Raw genomic sequence first — 19,541 nt, 5'->3', positions numbered from 1 at the left:
CCATGAACTGATCGATTCCCTATTTCGATTAGGATAATAGAGGTGGTTTAATGAGTAGAATACGAGGTGTAGTGTTAGTAGTTTGTTAGTTGTGTAGTTGTGATGATAGTGCTACTTGCTGGCGTAGATGGCGCTGAGGGGTAGTACTGCTGCATTTCTTCTCATTTAGATGTCGCGGAAGAAAAATCGGATTACAGTTGCCGGGATTTGAACCCGGGTCTCGAACGTTCGTAATCTAAGGCGCTGACCACTGCGCTGCCACTAGTTGGTGTCGAATACCCCTACAAATACTTGATTAACCGTTCAAGGATATTATATATTTCCAACAACTTTGTAACAAAGATAGTTACGCTGGTGCGTAAAGTATAAGTTAAGTAGGTGAATGATTGAAGGGTGGAAACCCGGTAAAGAGATGTTGACTGTTCTAAAGATGATGAACCAGTGAAGTTCGGTGACGATGCTGTTGCAAAGGAAAACTCTTGCTCGGTGGGGCTCGCGTGCGGGTGGAATACCGGGAAACGTTGGAAAACCCACGTTTCCTCAATTTTTACCTCATGGAGCAATTACCATAAGGAACCACTTGACTCGAAGATGTTTTATGTCAATTGACGGCGTTAACGGTAAATCAAAAAGCCTCGTTTTATGACAGTTCCTTAAGATTATTGTGATCAATAATGTGTGTGAAAATGGCACGAATATCTGTCAGGTTTCCATGTAGCCGGGTTAATCAGAGTGTACGTAACTAGATTTTGATCGTAAATTTCCATTTGTAAAAGTGATTCGTAGCAGCGGAGTTACAACAAACAGGGTCGTTGGCGATTCGAGTCGATAAATGAGAGAACTGCGGACAAAGTACAGCGGAGAATAAAGAGAAAGCGAGCTTGGAAGACGGAAGCGCTAAGAAGCACAGAACAGAGGACATCGGAAAATTAAACTCGATCGTTACCAAACGGGACAACTATTTTCCTGATAATTGCGATCGGACGATGCTCAACGTACCTCGTAACTTTGAAAGCAGAACGACGGAAAAGGGATAAAAACGAAAAGCGATAAAAAGCGCTCGATAGCTCGTATTCTAAGTTGACATTAGGGGGTAACATGCGCGTGCAATGAAAAAGGGATGCACCTTTTAATCGACTGCGCGCGAATTGCCCTGCGAATGTCGCTTGGTTCGCTAACGCGTCGACAGGCTATTCGTTTAATTCAAACCAGATCCCGTATTCCCTGTGTCCTCTGTTCGGCCAGTTTGACCCCTTGTTTTTCCCTCTTTCCCTATTCACCGAAATCACCGAACCGCTTTACAACGTCAGTCCAGCTCACCGCGGTTGCGTCCCACCGCTACGAAACGCATAAACCGCGAAACACTGCTCGGTCTCGCGTATTTTATTCGATACGCGCTCATAGGACGCATTTCGTTGGAAAGATTAAGAGTCGCGTACAATACGTACCAGAGTCGTGTCACCACAATATAGACGGTTTCTATCGAAACAATCGTACAAAGAAAAGTCTCGTTCTTTTCTTTCTAATGAATATAAAAATAAAAATACGAAAATATCTAATTTCCATCGAACGAGGGGAAACAAAGATACCGCGAAGAAAGTTACGCAAGAAGTTAGCCTCGTTTCCTTTTCTTTTATTTTGTTTTTTTTTTCTTGTCCTGAAATGGCAGATAGGACGCCTTAACCAAGGTGGATCGGAAAAAACTTTTCTGTCATCAATCGCGCTGCGATGTACACGCGGACGTACTGCAACAACTTCGTTTTCCTTTTAATCTCATTCTTCCAATTATACCGGCGAGATCAAAGGCTAATACGTTTCGGCGTCGATCGAAAAGCCAAAAGGACGATAATTCGCGAGACTCGACCATCGGTCGTATCGGACCGCGATCGATAGACGCGTAGCACAATCGCGTGCTGTTGTTAACCGGTAAAGAATTATCAAATAAACGTCGGAAGGAAGAGATAGACAAAGAAAGAGAAAGAGCAAATATTTGTCGGCTATTCCGCGCTTTGAATTTATTTTAATTATACCAATTGCGTTTACCATTGTAACGTTCAATCTGCAATCGTGATGAATATTTTACACGCTCGACCGATCATCGGTTGCGTTATTACGAGCGAAAAGGGAGAACGGTAGGTGCGGTTGGACACAGAGGGACGAACAAACGGCGTGAAACGGATCGAAAATTTGGATTAATTTCACGCCACGCGTCAAACATATCGAACACGATCTCGCGTGCGAGAAGGGTAGAGAGCGACGTGTCGTTTCTTGCTTGCTTTTAAACCGTTTCAAACAGCGATGCTATCTTTTCGTTTTTCTTGCTTGGTCTCCGCAGACCCACGAACCTTTCCTCTATGAATGCATCACATTCAACGCGCCAGCGGACAGTCGGCGTAAAGCTGCAGCTCAAGCTCTCGCGAGTATACCCAGCCTTTCGTCTATACCTTACAATCAGACGCCTATCTTCGATCTGCCAACTACCAGCCAGCGACGAGCAGAATAAATTACGTCGTCGCGTCGTCTTTTAATCGCTTCACTCGGTTAATCGTTAATGATCAATCGAAAATACAGTTTTATCTTCTTTAGCCCCGAGGACATTTATTTTTGTCCTTTTACATCGATACGATCTACGTATTGTACGCGAAATCCACGGACAGCTAAAGTTTACGCGTTTCTAACGGCGAAACGTATTAATACGTAATTGGAAACCCATTTGGAGGGGCAAGAGTTTCGGGTTTTCAAGGGTTTTCAAGATCGAACGACGTCTAGTCAAAATTTTCTTTCTGCCTCTTTCGAGAATACGAGTCCTAACCTTTAACGACTACCAGTTAATCTTCACAGATACGACAATCGTCATTTAAGAGGACGAAACACGGACGTAAAATCATATACGCGCGATAAAAGATTAAAGATAGAACATAGACGTGTCAATAATTTCTACAATACGAGATTTTAATTACCTTGAGGGTTCCTTCTTACAGCTTCCATTTACGACCTACGCTCACCCTCTATATTCTTTCCACCTGCTACAAACCCCAGCCTAGTTTCTTTTTCTACGGTTCCTCCAACAATGTCTGTGTATCATCGTCGTTTCGCGTTTCCCGAGCTCGTAACCAACTATCCACTCTATTCGTCTGCCCAAAATGATCTCTCCTTGTTTAACACGTTGAATGCCATGCTAGTTTTACAGGGATTGTCCGTGGTGCCATGATGATTTATACCGCGTAAATTTCGTCACACATTGTAGTAACGATGTAATTGTTGAAAATGACAACGTGAGTTCGCGCTCGCCATCTATACGCAGATGCGCTAGTTACAATAAATAGTAACTAGAAGATAGTCCTAGATACAATCGATAAATTTAATCGATAGGTTTAAGATGTTCTTTTGTTTTTATCCCTAGTCCATGTAAGAAAGTGCAATTAAAGGTTTTTCGTCTCAGAACGGTGTGATAGATTTATCCAAAGAATAAACTAATAACTATTATGATCCTACCTCTAAATACAGAAATAACAACAGTAATAATGAAAAATTTATAACTATTTACATTTGTTCAAATTACGTATTTCTACTAATCTTGGCGCGTCGATTACGTGTGACCTCCACGGCGCTACCGACAAATTGAGTGCTGGTCACCGGTGACCCTGTGGCATTCAACGTGTTAAAATTCCCGCGAATGGATATACCGAGTGAAACACTTTAAGCGTCAGAAATTTGCACATTGTTTAGTATAGTCGCAAAATCTTTTAAATCGAGGTGTAAGCCGCGTCCTCGAAGAAGAACTCGAAGAAGACCTCAAAGAAGAACTCGAGAAAGAACTCGAGGAAGATCTCGAAGAATATCGAGGGTCGTTTGATCTCTGATGAAAACATGTGTATAGCCGCAGTGCTGGAGAAACGTCGAACTGTACCCTGCCCGATACTAAAAATTTGATACGTACTTTAGAGATCGCTTTAGGCGTCATGCCGAAATACGTGGAAACACGGTCCGGAACGTTAACGCGATTACAAAGCGATTTGCAAACTATGTACGTAAATTATGCTCTCGAGGCAGGCGTCCAAGTACTTTCCAAGTTTCGAGCAGCGTCGCGTACTCGAAACGTCGCGTACACCGTCCCGTGATCCGATTAGTCGACCTCTTCATATTCCTCGGCGTGTTTCTTCTTTCCACGTACACCTGTTTCCTGGTTGCCATTAAACCGGCATTTCCTAATATCTCTGACGAGTTTCAACGATACTTCACCGCGCATCTCGAGAAAGAAAGAGTTCATTACGTTGATTCGTCTCACGCGTTGAACTGGGTCGTCGAGCCGATTAACCTTGCGAGTTATACAACTTTTCCAACGCACGACGATACTCTTTCGGGAGAGTTTAGAACAAAAGAACACAGAGCAAGGGCAAAAGAGTTCTCGGTCGTGTTCGTTTGGCGTAAACGGTCATCGAACAATCACGAGTTCGTAATCTCATTTACGATGTTCAAAAAAGCTGCTTTTCGAGCATCTGCGATTTTCTCCGATTTTCCAAAGAATAGTCGTTTACACCTCAATTTTACTAAAGCGGACGAGGAAGCGGTCTGTTTGCAGGACAATTCGATCAGATGGAAAGTCGAAGGGTTCGTAAGAAAAACGGTCCGCGTCAAATTTTACGATTCTTCGGCTCTACGTGCGTAACGTGATAGAAGCGAGACTGTAAAAAATGATCCGACAAATCGATCGCGGCAGATTGCGGAGGGCTTGCAGATGAAAAATGGGCAACTAGGAATAAGAAAGGAGGAATAGAGAACAGAGAACGATCGGAAAGAGTAACAAAGATCGTTGATGCGTGAGATGTAATCGAGGAGTGAAAATGGCTCGGGGAATAGCTTTCTGCCGGTTCTCTTGTTCGCTCGCGCGTTCTCTAGTTCCGTGGGAATATACGCGATAATGGAAGGCAGAGACGGTCGACGAAATTAATTTGGCGAGATTCGAGGCTGTCACGCGGGGGAAGTAAACGAGAAAACGCGTGCAAATGTAGCGCGGGTGGCGCAACGATTATGCACTTGTGCATTCGTTAAGCCCACTTTATTTAATGATTTCGTGTTCGAATATAGTTACTGAATAACCGCTTACTCGTGATTCTCGACGCTCGTAATAAAGACGATAAATGCATCTGCGCGCGCAAACGCTCGTGTTCTGTCTGTTATCTCGTTCGCTCTTTCGCCGGCGGCTAGACGTCTCGTTTTAGCAATTGAATCGACCTATTTCTCCCTGCGGATCGTTCGATTCTTCGTTAAAAAGGAAAACAAAAGGGAGAAAGGGAGAGGCGTTTAAAAAGAAGAAAAAAGAAAATCTATCGCCGCAAGGTAGTCCGTCGGTTTTATTATTAAATACAACACGATGCACGCGGTACAGCGAGAATGTAACGAGACTAGTAAAGAAAAAAACAATAAACCGAAGATCGCAGAAGAGAAGTCCGATAAATACGTTTTTATCGATCTTCTGGTTTTTACGTCGCTTTGCGATTAAACGGGAGAATTTTAATGTGACATAATTGAAAAGAAAGACGACCCGTTTGGTCGTGATTACACGGAGAGAGACAAGCGGCAGAAAATAAATCAAACTTGCAGATTTATACAAAATGGGCGATACAAGTGATAGGCAAAATAGGCAAATCGAGCGATGGCACAGCCAATACCACTGCTGGAAATGCCAATTTTTCCGCCTATCGTTTACCCCCTCGACGCTCTTTGTATAATCACGGCCTTAGATTCAATGTTACGAGTCTTTTAAAAATAGCTTATTGGTAGTGAGCGAGACGCGTACAGATACAGTTTTGTATACGCTTCTTACCCCTGTTTGATTCTAAATTAACGAAACACCACAGGTTTCTATTGAATTTTCGCTACATTTTAACTTATAGAACTTTACGTGCTAAGAGTAAAAAATGTGCCACGATACGGAATACCGAGTCCGGGTCCTATTCCACGCGATTAAACCGACTATCGAATTATTTTCTCTTTTGCATTTTTTATTCTTCATTTTCATTCGTCCTTTTCGTTGCTAAACGCGTCATTTATACCTGAATTGTCGGAGGAACGGGCGAACGAACGAACGAACGAACGAGCGGACCAGTGAACGAAGAACGATCGTTAGACCGATTCCGAGTCGAATAGAGCCGATTCTCGGAAATACATGCAAAATCCTCTCTTCTTTTTTTTCTCCCTTCTTCGCCTCTCACTTATTTCTTTCTTTTCTTTCTTTTACGCCAACGATTTTTTGCGCTGCTTGACACGCATTATTATCGCTACTAAACGAGTTTTAGCACGCTAACGAGCTCCAACCACGACGAATCCACTTTCGATAAACACTGAACACGGTTGCTCGCAAGATCGATATCCGGTTAATGATGTCTCTCGTCGAACAATCGAGAAGCTCGAGAAAAGTAATTAATCGTACATAGGATCGGATCGGAGCGAATCGCAACGAGCAGTTCAACGTTTCGCTCGTCTTACCCTGTAAAAACGAATAAACGAGTAATCTCACTGACACTTTTTCCCGCTATTAGATTCAAAATTAGACTACTCGCTAGACTACCGTCCGTCGTTTGACTCAAAACAGGTTATGTACTCTTCTATCCTTTGTATCGTCGAGTGTTCCCGCTCGCAGAAATAAAGCTCGATTTCAACCGGAGGCGAAATTAAACCCTGCCACGGTGGTCGTCGATGACTTACGTTTCCGCTAAATTTGTTGGCAATCGATAAGTATCCATGTGTAATATATATGTGATGAAGAAGGACGAAAAGAAGTCGTGGCTTTCTAGAAAAACATCTAAACAGTGACATTCTAAACCAACGTACCCGCTCGAAATAGAAGTTCGATTGAAGCGTGAAAATTTGAGAACCGCAGCGAGGTTAAAAGACACCTCCTGTTGTCTCGCAGAGCCGTCAATCTGTCCCCCCAAAAATCATGGACCTTCGACACCGGAGGTGCAGCCCCAAAAATATCCGGTTGCAGTCTGTTGTAAACTACATATGTACAAATATGCTGCTGCACCGACGACTGACAGAGAGCGAGGCGAAAAGGAAAGGGAAAGGGAAGGTGGAAAGGGAAGCACAAAGAAGGGACGTGGCTATGTCGGTAAAGTCGATAAAGCATTGTGAGAGGATGACTAGGAGGAAGCTGATGGTAGGTGTCAACGATGCAAACATTAGCATACGGTGGATATTGCGCGCACATTAACCTTCGGAAATTGGAAAACACGACGGTGAGTTGGAAAGTACGCACACTCGGTTCCATGGGATGAAATTCGAGATACGGGAAAGTAACAACGAGCCCGGGGTAAACGTAGGTTTATACACAGATCCATGGACATACGATACACTCTTTCGGCCGGAAAGTTTCCCTTCTATTTCTCTAGTGCTGATATCGGCCCACTCTCCACGCTCTCGACTCTCTCGGTTTTGCCAGCTGCACGCAGCCCATATTTCGGAGTATCCACGTAATCCGAGAAGCAGAACGAAAATCGTTCGACGCTGCACCGTTCTTTCGTCGATTCTAGATCGATTCGAGAGTTCGGTACATGTGTAGTTAAGTATTAGGTTGTCCGAAAAGTCTTTCTTTTACAGACACGTCTTTTACAACGATGCATCTTTAGACAAACATGAAACCTAACCTGTCGAACGTTGTGATCTTTATTTTGATAGAACAAAATGGATCATACGTAATTCGATAAAATAATATAAAAGGAAAAATGTTGTGTATCCATTATTTCTTTATAAAACGAAAGAAACTTTTCGGACAACCTAATATGTACCTACATATGTCTACAGGGTGACTTGTTACTAATAGGAAAAGTAGGAAAAAAAGAACGGTGCGATCGTAAAGAAGGAAGTTAAAAATGAATTCTCGATGTCACGAATATGGATCTTACTACAGGTTTAATCTTATTACGTATTAGGTACAAATTTTCAAAGATATTTCCTTATATCTGCCTTCTTATTTTAAACGTTTCCTATTAAAAATATTCGCGCGTGATCAGCCTATGTAAATCTTTGAAGCATCAAGTTTCCGGAGGAAATGGTGAAACATTAAATACCTAGAAGGATAACGATACGGACTCGAACGATCGGCAAATCTTTTAATCGTAACAAATGTAAATTTTCTCTCGTTAATTAATAAGTCGAGGGAAAGGGATGTTAAATACTTTACGAGAGCGAATGTTAACTAATGTTAAACTAACACCTCTACCGTGTTTGCGTATTGTATACCGGAGAATATGCAAGGAAACCGGAAATTTCGCAAGAATGGCTATAATCACGGCAGAAATTATATGAAACGCTTCACGTTCTGCCAAATAGATGCTTGATTCTTCTCTTCCTATTAAATATCTATAGAATTAAATTTCCTTCGTTACAGGTCGTTCACAATTTCCCAATTTTGCGAATAGGATAATCGAATAATCTTATTTGATTGTTTTTACCAAAGTTGCTACAACAATATTTATCGCAATTTCACTCGCGGCTCGTAAAATTCCACTCCTGATATTAGCTCAATTGTGCAAGAAAAAGTCCAGAGACGCTAAACAAATATACTGAACGGAATTTTTCTCGAAAGCACTGGATTCGTACGAAAATATTCTATTCTTTGTCTTTAATTTACATTTCCGTGTAGAATCATCCCCTTTCTGCTCGTTATCGTCAGTTACAAGACACTTTGTGCGTATACGTTGCGCCGTCCCTTTGTCAAACTTTTCCAATAAAAACACCATTTCCTACTATCTCTGACACGTTCACGATGCTTTTCTTCAATGATCGTACATATTGGTACAAGACTTCGTTGATACGCGTGCAAAAAATCTCGTCTAGTTATCATAATTATCAATTACTCTGAAATACAGTATTCAACTAGTAGCAGATTTTCGCTGCTGTTTCGCTACTTCTTCGGTCATCTGCAACCCTTTGTCCTTCGAAGCTTGTGTCCGCCTTTATCTATCTATCCTATCCGTCTGTCTGCCTGGCTGTCTGTCTGTCTGTTTGGTTCTAACTGTGCATCACTCACCCTTTATCGCGCTAACGCTTCGAGATCTAATCAACGTCGACCTTAGTCAAGCGATTGTTCCATGTGCGACAGCATCGAATGCGACTGGATCGATAAGGTGCATCATACCAATAATTTTCCTGTATAGTAGGCGAGAACGATACAGTAAGCATGTAAAATCGTTCGGCAATTCAAGTTCGTAAATGTATTGGAAATTTAGAACCGGTTCCTGCTTCGCGGTATATTTACAGAAATTTGTCTCCCGCTAAAAGAAACAGATTATTCTTTTTTAAGATCCTCGATAGGCTATTGTAAAATAACGACTGAATATTTTTAATCGAACGAAGAAGGAACAAAGATTACGGAAAGAAAATGAAAGATACCTCTGCGTCTCGAATGTTTCGAAAAAAATGTAATGGATAGAACAAGTTCTAACTTTAAAACTGCGGTATATCGATTGTGCTTACTATACCGTTCGATTGTTCGGCGAGTCGATGTTAAAATGTCCGGAAATGGGATTGACGCGGTTGGAGAAAGAGGAAAAATTCCGGAATAAAAGGAAACGGAGAGAAACAACGAGGAAGCGTGCCGCTTTAAATCGTCGCTTCCGTATCCAATTCGATATTCATCGGCAATTTCAAAATTTCGTGACTAATAATCGTGATAGAAAGCTGCTGCTGCCGCTGTTGCCAGTGGTGGAGGTTGTGGTTGTATTGGTTGTATCGACGATAGCACTGTTACCAATACTGGTGGCCGTTTAATTAAAATGTCCCGACGAACTTACGGTGGTAACGGTGTTATTACGGTACCAACATGCACCGCACGTGTGTCCAGTGTCCAACAGATCGATAAAAATACACGCACGATCGAACTGCATGCAGTATCGATATATCGAATAACGACTATGTTTTCATGGATGCTGTAAACAATGCCACGACAAGCGAATACTTGATCGCCAGCGATAATTCGGCGTTCGGTGTTTCGTCCTCTGTTTCGATATACGCGACTACCGGACCGCTTTTCATCCGAATATCTTGATCAATGTGAAACTAAAAGTAGTCGATGTTCACCATCGATCGTAAGTATCGCGATGGAGAATGAAATTAACCTCAAATATTATTAGGAAATTACTAACCTCGAAGAATTATTACCTCGTTGGATATTTTGAATTAGGATAGGCAGACATTAGCGACATCTCAAGTAAATAAAGAAGTTGTTATAATAAAAATACCTTCCGTTAATAAGATTGAATTTTTCTTCCTTTGTGTCCCTTGTCCGTTACCATACACACGCTCTCGCACACGTACACAGAATAAGGAACGAATGAAAGAACGAAAGCGAGGAATAGAAACAGCGTGGGGGTGAGAGGTAGGGAGAAGAAGGGGAAAAGGGGAGAAAACAACGGTGACGAGCGCGAGGGGTAGGTAGGAGGAACTGCTGAGATTCCGACTTTATTGGCGCAAATGGCAATTATCTGGAGTACGAGGAGTGTTCGAAGGAAAGAATTAAAATATTTCCACCGTTCCCAGCTGTCAAGTAATTTTTGCAATTTCATCCTCTACTCTCCGTTCCCCTCTACTCGTCCCTCCTCATCGCTATTCTGTAACGAACACTACGCGTTTCATCGACGCAATCGGGTCGTTATAACATGCGTCTACTAGCAAACTAATTGGAAATCTTGCGAGTCTCGCAACACCGTTCCACAACGAGACAATTTCTCTTCCCTTTTCCATACGCCGATTACTTACAGTTACTCCGAGAAGTACTTAGTCCAATAACTTACTAACTATATGCTAACAATGACTATAACAAGATTTAACTGTAAAGAGTGATTCACATGACTGAAACAAGCTATGTTTCCTTTTTGATTGAAGTTGGAACAAAATGTTAGAGTAGAAACGGCTACCACATCCCCTTTTCTTTTTTTGTTTTTAATTACGCTATTTTTTCTACTAAGAAAATGTATGTACTTGTTGGATCTTTTCGCTACGACCTTCGCTTGACCCAGATACGTTATTATATCGTCTTAATTATTACTGCCTGAATACTTTTGCAAGTAATTTTATCTTAAAATTCGTGTGCCGAACACACGAATCCTCGCCAATCACTCATAACCACTTACGTAACAACTTTGAACATTAACGAAGTTCGCGAACGCATTCAAGCGAAAGAAAAGATCGAACTCTTCTAACAATAAGTGCTATATATAGTTAGATCCATACGAAAGGTAAAACTTTTACAAGTAATAGAGGCTCCCGTCTAGGATACTTCATTGCCGATAACATCGAAGGGTAAAGTAAAATTTTCAAAATATCTTGCAAAATCGAAAGACGAAGCGTGATCCTTTTCATCCTTTTACAGAGAGGCTATTCTCGTCTGATAATACGTCCATTCTCCCGACTAGGTAGACGAGAGAGAAGCATGCAGAAGTTGCATCGTGTCGCACGATATGCATTTAATTTAAGTTCCGATATTAAAGCGCGATACGCCCGTTTCCTCCGCCGATCAAATCCATACATCCGGAAAGGTGAGAGCTCCAATTCTCGCTTTATCAAGTACAGAAAGCAACGCCTGCAGCTAACTCTGTTGCAATTCTCAAATTTTTATATTTCGATCTTGCCTTTACTTTAACGAGTAAAAAAAGAAGGCTCGATATTCTCGGAGAATCTTTAGACATAGAAGTGAAATGAGAAATCAGATACGATAGAAATAAGAAGCCCTTTTATTCAGTTCTTCGCGTTATGATTATAAGGCAGAATGTTCAACGCTCGTAACGATAACGATCTAACCATCGTTCAACGACGTATTTATCGTTTTATCGAATCTTTAAAACCGATTCGATAGAACGTTTGTAACTTGGATCATTCGAAATTACGTGTAACAGAGAGGAACGCAAGAACGAAAGAAAGAAGAAAAATAATACAGCATCCCCTAGATCGCAACGTGAGCGCTAAAATTAAACGGAACGCATACAAACGTATATGTACGGCAGGGCTAGCAACTTCGATAAACGACGAACGTTGGTAAACACACCTCGGGCCACTGTGTTTCTTGGAAATTTCTTTATCGTCGTGTTTATTTAAAGCGTACTTGCTTCACTAGTTCGAATACGATAAGAATAAAAGGTAAGCGCGTCCAGGTATGACCAAAGATACACTTCGTCAGAGGATCCACAATTGTGCTTCTATTTTATCTTACATTCCTCTGTGATTGTACGTCATAACATAACGTGCATTCTTTTTGATACTAAAACAATAACTGAAACTACAATTACGTAATAATACTTTTCAGACACCTTGGTACGTATTCTCTCCCATAACCCTTGTCTATTGTAAAATGTCACATTATCAAAAATATGAGAATAAAAATTATCGTTATCTTCGTCGATTGTCTTCGCTTAACTCTGATATGGTCACAGAATTCTTCATATCTCTGTTTAGTTTCAATCGAAAAATAATCTCTTAATATTTTATAAAAATCTTTAGTATAGGATTCAAACAAGAAAGAAATCAATCAAATATTGTCAATAACAATTCTTTCTCGCGTTACTATTTTTGTAACTGATTTTTGAGTTTTTAAACGTTTGGGAATTTTCCAACGATAAAAACATGTTACTCGATCGATAATAATCCAAAGAATTAAAATTCGATACTACGATGTATACTATGCTATTGTACAGAGAGGTTCGAAATATACACATACATTCAATAACTGTGTCACTCGACAACAGCAATTACCCATGAAAGCACACTCGATAGAATACTCACGCACGCAATATAAAATAAAAGAGAAAATAATACGCGGAGTTGATCTTTTATTCGCGAATGCTAAATCATCTTGTTCCATGAACTCCACTCTTCTCTATCTCCCCTTTTTCAATTTCTCAAGCCGATAGTTTGTATTATTTCATTCGCAATAAATCATCTTTCCTCGATGACAATTATGAAAGTTTATTATTATTATTCGCTAACAATCGCTGTACCATATTTGCCATTACTTACTGACGTGCGCCGTTTTTGAGATCATACTCGAATGGAGTATACCTCCATGTAACAATTTCGAATTAACTAAGTGTGCATACGTCCTTTGGACATAACGTTGTAAATCACCCCTATGAAACTCGCCAAATGTGTATTGTACCGCGAATCTTAAAATCGAACATATAAATAACGAAAAATAGACGAAATGGATCATAAAAATTGTGCTTACCTTTAAAATGACAAAATCCATGTTTCGCAGGACTGGAGTTGATGACGAGGCGTGCTAATGACGTTTTACAAAGAAAAGCGATGGCAGATGAGAACGTTGAAGTCAAGATTGGTCGGGACGTGTTTGGTTTGGTGTACCAGAGATGAACAACGAAGAGCTCGAAAGAAGGATCAGATAGAATCAAACGGAAACCGAACGAAAGCAATTACGGTGGCGAACCTCCCACTCGACACTTCTTTCCACTTGTTCGAAACAACGAGGAATATCGACGTTGGCACTCACACACGGCACGAGGTGGCTAGATCGTCCTTACTTCGATGATCTAGCATCGTCGTAGCACGCCTCCTCGCGATTCCACGCCACAAATGCAAACGGACCGATTACTCGCATTGCATCGAATGCAACTTTTGCATTTATATGTTGACAAAAAAAAAGTGAGAAAGAGAGAGAGAGAGAGACAGACAGATAGACTCTCGAGAACTCACAACTGTACGCGAGAAAAAACGAAAAGCGACGAGGCGAGGCGAGGCGAGGCGAGGCGAGGCAAAGCAAAGCAAGGCAAAGCGAGACGAAACGAAACGAGGCGAGGCGAGACGAGACGAGACGAGACGAGACGAGACGAGACAAGACGAGACGAGACAAGACGAGATGAGACGAGATGAGATGAGGTACGATGAGACGCGGCGAGACGAGGCGAGGTAAAAGAAGGCAAACGGCGCGATGCAACGTTGTAACACGCGAGAAAAATATTCAGCCAACACGCGTGCCGGCTTGGCGTCGACTGAATTCAACGGCAGTCGCGCGCCACGAGTGGGAGGCGTGTCTCGAGTGTACGATGAAAAGAGACCGAGGTATACTATCGCGACGGAGTAGGGATGAAGAAAGTGCGAGGCAGAGGGGAGAATAGTTTTCATTGCGTTAGACAGAGACGGGTAAAAGGATGAGCGACCGCCGCGACCGGCCGTCGGAGACCATAGTCACACTGGTTGCAACTGTTAGAGGGAGTTGAACGGCGTGCAGAGGAGTGGAGTGGAGTGGAGTGAAGTGGAGTGGAGCAGAGCAGAGCGCGGCGAAATGGAGTGAAGAGAAAAGGAGAGAAATGGTTTCAGGAGAAACGGACGCGACGGGATTGAACGGAACGGAATGGAATGGAATGAGATACATACATACCTTGACTCGTGAAAACGGACGAATGACACAAAGAGCAAAAGAGAGTTACACAAATGCTGATTATCCAAAACTACCGTTTGCAACGCTACCGTTGCGATAGCGTAGGTATGCACAGACACCGATAGCTCTTCCCTTTAACGATACCTATCGTGTGCTTCGTGTTTCTTCTTATGTTTCCGTTCCATTCCATCGAATCTTACAATCGACTTATCACGATTCGTACTAATGTTTCTTTCGTTTAATCAATTTCCGTTTCAATTTTTTCAATGCAACGCTTTTTGATTAGTTGCAACTGGAAACACGGAACCTCGATAAGCGATCTTGTGAATACATAAAAGTTACGTGATAAAAATCATCGTCATATTATATTTAATGGATGTTTATGCATTTATAAAATTTTTTTAAATGCAAAAATGCACAAAATGTAAGGAAGATATAAAGATAGTAAAATGTTCGAAATATGATACTGCTCGTGATATTTAATGAACGCAACAAATCTTTCAGTAGATTCTATATGTTTGCATTCACAAAAATATAAATTTCCGCGCTAATACATTCCATTTTCAAAATATAAATAAAAACAAAATCCCTCATAACGTATTTTTAATTTTACTTTTATTAATTTTTATTCATTCGTTTACTGTTTTTACGATAAATATACTTCAGTGGTACAATTCTGTGCGCTTTCTATTCTCCCTTCTCTAATCTGTAATATTGTCACGTTTTTGGTCAATCACAAATTCGCGCGTAGTCTTGGCAAGAGACCACAAAATAAATACGTCGCTAGCTTATGAAGAGGTGATCAAATAGAAAATTCATAATCACGATCTTAACAAGAAAAGTTGTATAAAAAGCGACTGAAAAGTTACCAAGTTCCCGCGGCGCCGTCTCGTTTGTAATCCCAACTCTCCAACCCTTCCTCACCGCACTGCTCTCGAAGCCCACTCATAATTACCAAAGTTAATTTGCGAATCGCAATTTAATTGGCCAGTTCTTGAAGGTTCTTTAAACTTTGTCTTTCACGGAATAGGATTTTACGATGGTTCGGTTCAGTTCATTCCCGAAAACAACACAGTGGTTGCGTAAACGAACAAACCGATTTATATAATTGAAAGCAAATGCTATAAAACATAAGAAAAAAAAAATACTTTTTCATGAAAGAAAAGTTAGTTTCCAAGAAGAAAGGGAATTATTAAAAATTGGTTACCAGCCTGTAACAAAAAGAATAGGTTATACCAAACAACATAGATATTTGCAGCATAGATATAATAGTTAAAACAAATTACAAACAGCACAATACATATGTAGGCAAATATCGAAACATCTCCAATCTATATATTGTGTGTGCAATATGCATATTTTTGCGCATTAGTATACATATAATATACATACGTACATATGAGTGTAGATATACGTATGTCTCCTTTTATCTTCATTTCTGTAAGAAAGGGCAACAACGTTTCGAAAGAAGATACCTCCGACTCATTACCAAGCAACCACGAACGGATGTTCATAGATACGTATGCGAGACAGGGTTAAAGACAGGACAAAAGGGAAGAGAGATGTCGGCTTCCTGAGATTTTACCGTTAGCTGCTCTTGTTGAAACGAAAGAAAGAAAATTCTGCGTGACGGCGAGCCTTTTAATTAGGCTGTCTGTGATCTGCCAAGCATTTTTGCTTTCCTTGTTCACCCTTCCCTATTCTTCCTCTTTCTTCTCCTTTCTCCTTTTCTTCATTCTTCTTCTCCTTCCTCAATTTTGTACTCGACTGATTGCGAGTCGATCACACTTCGCGCACCCACTCCTTAGACATGCCACATTTTCAAATATCAATTTCTCATTTAGTTCTTTTTTCTTAAGAAAGAGACAGAAGAAGGATGATATATAATTCGTTATGTCTCTAATCTTATAATTAGAACATACATAGTATACAACGTAAACGAAAATATCCAACCTAACCACGATAAACAAATCAAACTGCATTCTCGATAAAGAATACATAATTCTATCGAAACAATACTTGAGAACATAAAAATAAATTATTTGTGTATATAATATAACGTAAATTATATTAATGTATAGATTTGTAGATGTAAATACAAATGAAATAACTTCGTCGCAATCGCGATATACTATCGACGCAACGAAATATGTAATATCTTTTTCTTTAATGATCGAGATATATTAATGATCAATGCACGATATATGATCTGGGTCTTCTTTCTTCTTTAAAAAAAGAGGAAACCGACAATGCAATACCTGTGACTGATACGCGACGGCATGTAATGACATCGAAAATATACTGGTAATTCAAGCGTTTCGTTTATAGTCTAAGGAACGTGCTCCCTTTCATTGAGGCCGTGTGGAAATGTGAAATAGGGAAGAGGATTGAGAAAGAGGAAAAGGAAGAGGAGGAGGAGGAGGAATCGGTGTTCATCGACGGGAATTCAAAACGTGCAAAAGAGCGAACGCGTGAGCACGTTTGTAGAGAGTGGTACGAAAGTGATACACATACACACCTATCCGCGATCTCAATAGGCGTCGGGCCAGGAGAATAAATTAACGAGGTGTTTGTCCGCTATCACCACTCTTTTTCCAAGCCGGATTAAAATCACTCTGTCTTTAATAATTATACCGACCGAATACGTTAAATGAGGCGCGCGTCGCGACGTATTTACCACTGTTGCTTTTTGATAATGTTATTTACAGCTGTGATTTACAATAGATCGCCACTGAACCTCGCAATCCACGCGAATTACTTCCTCCCTACATTGTATATACCGTTAAGAAATAAAAGAGATATAAAATGCGACGTGTGGTAGTAAATTTTATTCGTTACGTTGAAAGAGAAGAAGCGTTCAATGAATACGTATAAAGCATAAAAGCAAAACACTGGATATTGCTTTTCGGACCATTATCGGATACTATATCACTACGATCTCGTACTATGTGATAATTGTAAGACTACTATGCGCATATCATATTCGAAATATCAATTAATATTTAAAGGTTAGAAAATACACGTTTTGAAGGGTTGATTAACATTGCTAACATTTAATTAAATTATGTACATTAGGATAATAAAATCCGTTGCAATAAATATTTTTATGATACATGCAAGATTATGAAAAAACATTATTGTTGAAAGTCAGTATTTCTCTTCAAAATAAGAACTATATATCTTTTACGATTATGATACAAGGGAATTTATTTTCTTATTTTTCGACAAGTGTATCGAGTGAAAAGATTGTTAGGAAACATTCACATCATTCACTTCCCAGAAGTAATTTTCTCTAAAACCACTTATCCAAAGAAAGGATATCATATGAATATGATTTTAAGTCTTTTTATGATTCATAAAACATCGATGAAATCGTGTCATTCGAAATCCTCGGCATTTGATCAAGGTTAAATTGAGATGCAAGATAATTTGGAAATCACAAGAAATTTGGCAGGCAGTCAAGACCATGTTGTTGATTCTCATAGTTACTAAAGTATCAATTGTAGATAATGGAGGTTATCAAAGACGCCTCTGGCACTCAAAATCATAATTAAATAAACATATTTGTCTAGCCTTTTATTTGTATCAAATAAATACTCCTGCGTTCCATTTATGATGATATATTCAACGTAATAATATTTGTGTAAAGGAAACAAATGTTGAATTTCAGCAAATATATGTTTTTTCAAACTAAACAATTTCAAAATTGAGACAACTTCCAAAATGATCTATAACAAGACAAGAGCTCTAATCGCATAAACATATTAGAGTGAAAGCTTAAAATCTTTTCCCTTTATAAATTACAGATTCATTGCACTCTCAAATAGCTCCAACATCCTTTTCATCTCTTTACTAAAAGTTGAGAAAACGGATAAATATTAGTATGATTACAGAACTGAAATACATAACACAAATGTAAAAACAGATACTCTAATACTCGCATTTGTTCTGCTAGCTTATATACAGGTCCCATTGATTTCGATAATTCTTCGCATTTTGCCATTAACTGATACATCGATTTAATATTGTGATCCACTGCATCACATGTTTTACAAACAGCATCCCTATATGTTTCTAAACAGCCTACGGTGAGTGCAGATGCCTAAAAGTAACTTTGATGCAAAACCCTTTGAAAACTTAATGAAAGGAAAAATTTTCACAAAGCAAAAAAGAAGAAATATAATTGGAAAAGATAATTTACACTATGCAAAATGGCTGCCAAATTTTCTGTTAATGCATCAACAGAGGTGGCCACTTTTCTCGCTTCCATCTCTAATTCATTTAACACATTATGATCAAGAAGAGGCACCTGAGGCGTTAAGGCTTGCCTGTACAAACAGGGAGTAGAACTGCGAGAACCCGGAAAAGATGGAGTTTCTCCCTTTTTTGTTACAGGACTTGACAGTTTAATTTTGTTTTCTAAATCTTCCGCAACAAACAGTACCATATCACCATCTTGCATTACTGTCCCCTCAAGTTGCAAATATCCCATGGCTTTGTGATAACTTGGGGGATCTATATCGTCGTCCTCTATTGGACTAGATTCTCTATTCCTTAAATTTAGCTGGTCTGGTCTACCACCAATTCCGTTCATTTTCTCTAGGCTACCATCTAAAAATTTTGTTCCATCAATATCTGGTGAATCAATCAGCGATCTTAACTCCGAAACGGGTGGAGATGATTGTGAATCGAATGATATTTCCGAATATGACGCTGTCATCTCATGTAGCTGAAATAATTATAGTTAATGTCCCTAGTATTGCCCTTTTCGATCAATCACATTTTGCAAATATAAATAACAGTTTTTTTTACACAGGATTCATTAACTCTAACCTTACTCTGTCTTCATCGTAGTCGATAGCTGCATTCTTTTCACTACGTATTGTCGTTCCTTGTTTCGGATATGTTTCCCCTTCCTCTGATTCCATATTTAAAAAACAATTTATTTTTCCAGTCCTTTATAATAAAACAAACGTCCCTTTTATTTGACGTACGTCACAATTGATATAATGGAATAATACTGTCACAATTATCGATCCTTAAAGGACGTTTCTATTAAAACGATAGTTCTTCTGAAACAAATTTCCCCTAAAAATTAAGAAATAAATTTAAATAAAGAAATAATTATACAACTGTTTCAAAAACGTTT

General features: G+C 39.7%; 2 protein-coding genes across 3 annotated transcripts in view; both read right to left on the bottom strand.

Moving 5' to 3' along the window:
- The window catches only part of Slip1 (SLo interacting protein 1), a 59,388-nt gene extending 45,370 nt beyond the window's left edge, over window positions 1-14,018 (bottom strand). Inside the window, exon 1 of the mRNA XM_069115168.1 lies at window positions 13,223-14,018. Coding sequence (XP_068971269.1) covers window positions 13,223-13,243 — 21 coding nt within the window. The 5' untranslated portion in view covers window positions 13,244-14,018. The remainder of the gene's footprint in view (window positions 1-13,222) is intronic.
- A 3,731-nt stretch (window positions 14,019-17,749) lies between these two features.
- BORCS6 (BLOC-1 related complex subunit 6) lies at window positions 17,750-19,482 on the bottom strand. 2 transcript variants are annotated; one of them, XM_069115183.1, is made up of 4 exons: window positions 19,226-19,482; window positions 18,594-19,121; window positions 18,334-18,494; window positions 17,750-18,244 (listed from the first exon to the last, which is right to left on the bottom strand). In XM_069115183.1, the coding sequence occupies exons 2-4, from the start codon at window positions 19,110-19,112 to the stop codon at window positions 18,193-18,195; spliced, it is 732 nt and encodes a 243-aa protein (XP_068971284.1). In that variant the 5' UTR covers window positions 19,113-19,121; window positions 19,226-19,482; the 3' UTR covers window positions 17,750-18,192. The 2 variants fall into 2 exon arrangements, with proteins under 2 accessions (XP_068971284.1, XP_068971281.1); XM_069115180.1 differs by having other exon boundaries at window positions 19,231-19,482.
- Window positions 19,483-19,541: the final 59 nt, after the last annotated feature.

The sequence above is a fragment of the Bombus flavifrons genome, chromosome 6 (genome assembly GCF_040668555.2).
Source record: "Bombus flavifrons isolate JBK064 chromosome 6, iyBomFlav1_principal, whole genome shotgun sequence".
Classification (NCBI taxonomy): domain Eukaryota; kingdom Metazoa; phylum Arthropoda; class Insecta; order Hymenoptera; family Apidae; genus Bombus; species Bombus flavifrons.
This window is presented reverse-complemented; position numbering and strand designations above follow the sequence as displayed.

What these genes read in the sequence shown, in the direction of transcription:
- BORCS6 (XM_069115180.1), bottom strand. Translation starts at nt 19,320, where the DNA reads ATGGAATCAGAGGAAGGGGAAACATATCCGAAACAAGGAACGACAATA. An exon ending in TCGACTACGATGAAGACAGA is followed by an intron (nt 19,122 to 19,230) that starts GTAAGGTTAGAG and finishes TAATTATTTCAG; the next exon opens with CTACATGAGATGACAGCGTC. An exon ending in TATAAGCTAGCAGAACAAAT is followed by an intron (nt 18,245 to 18,333) that starts GCGAGTATTAGA and finishes CTCAACTTTTAG; the next exon opens with TAAAGAGATGAAAAGGATGT.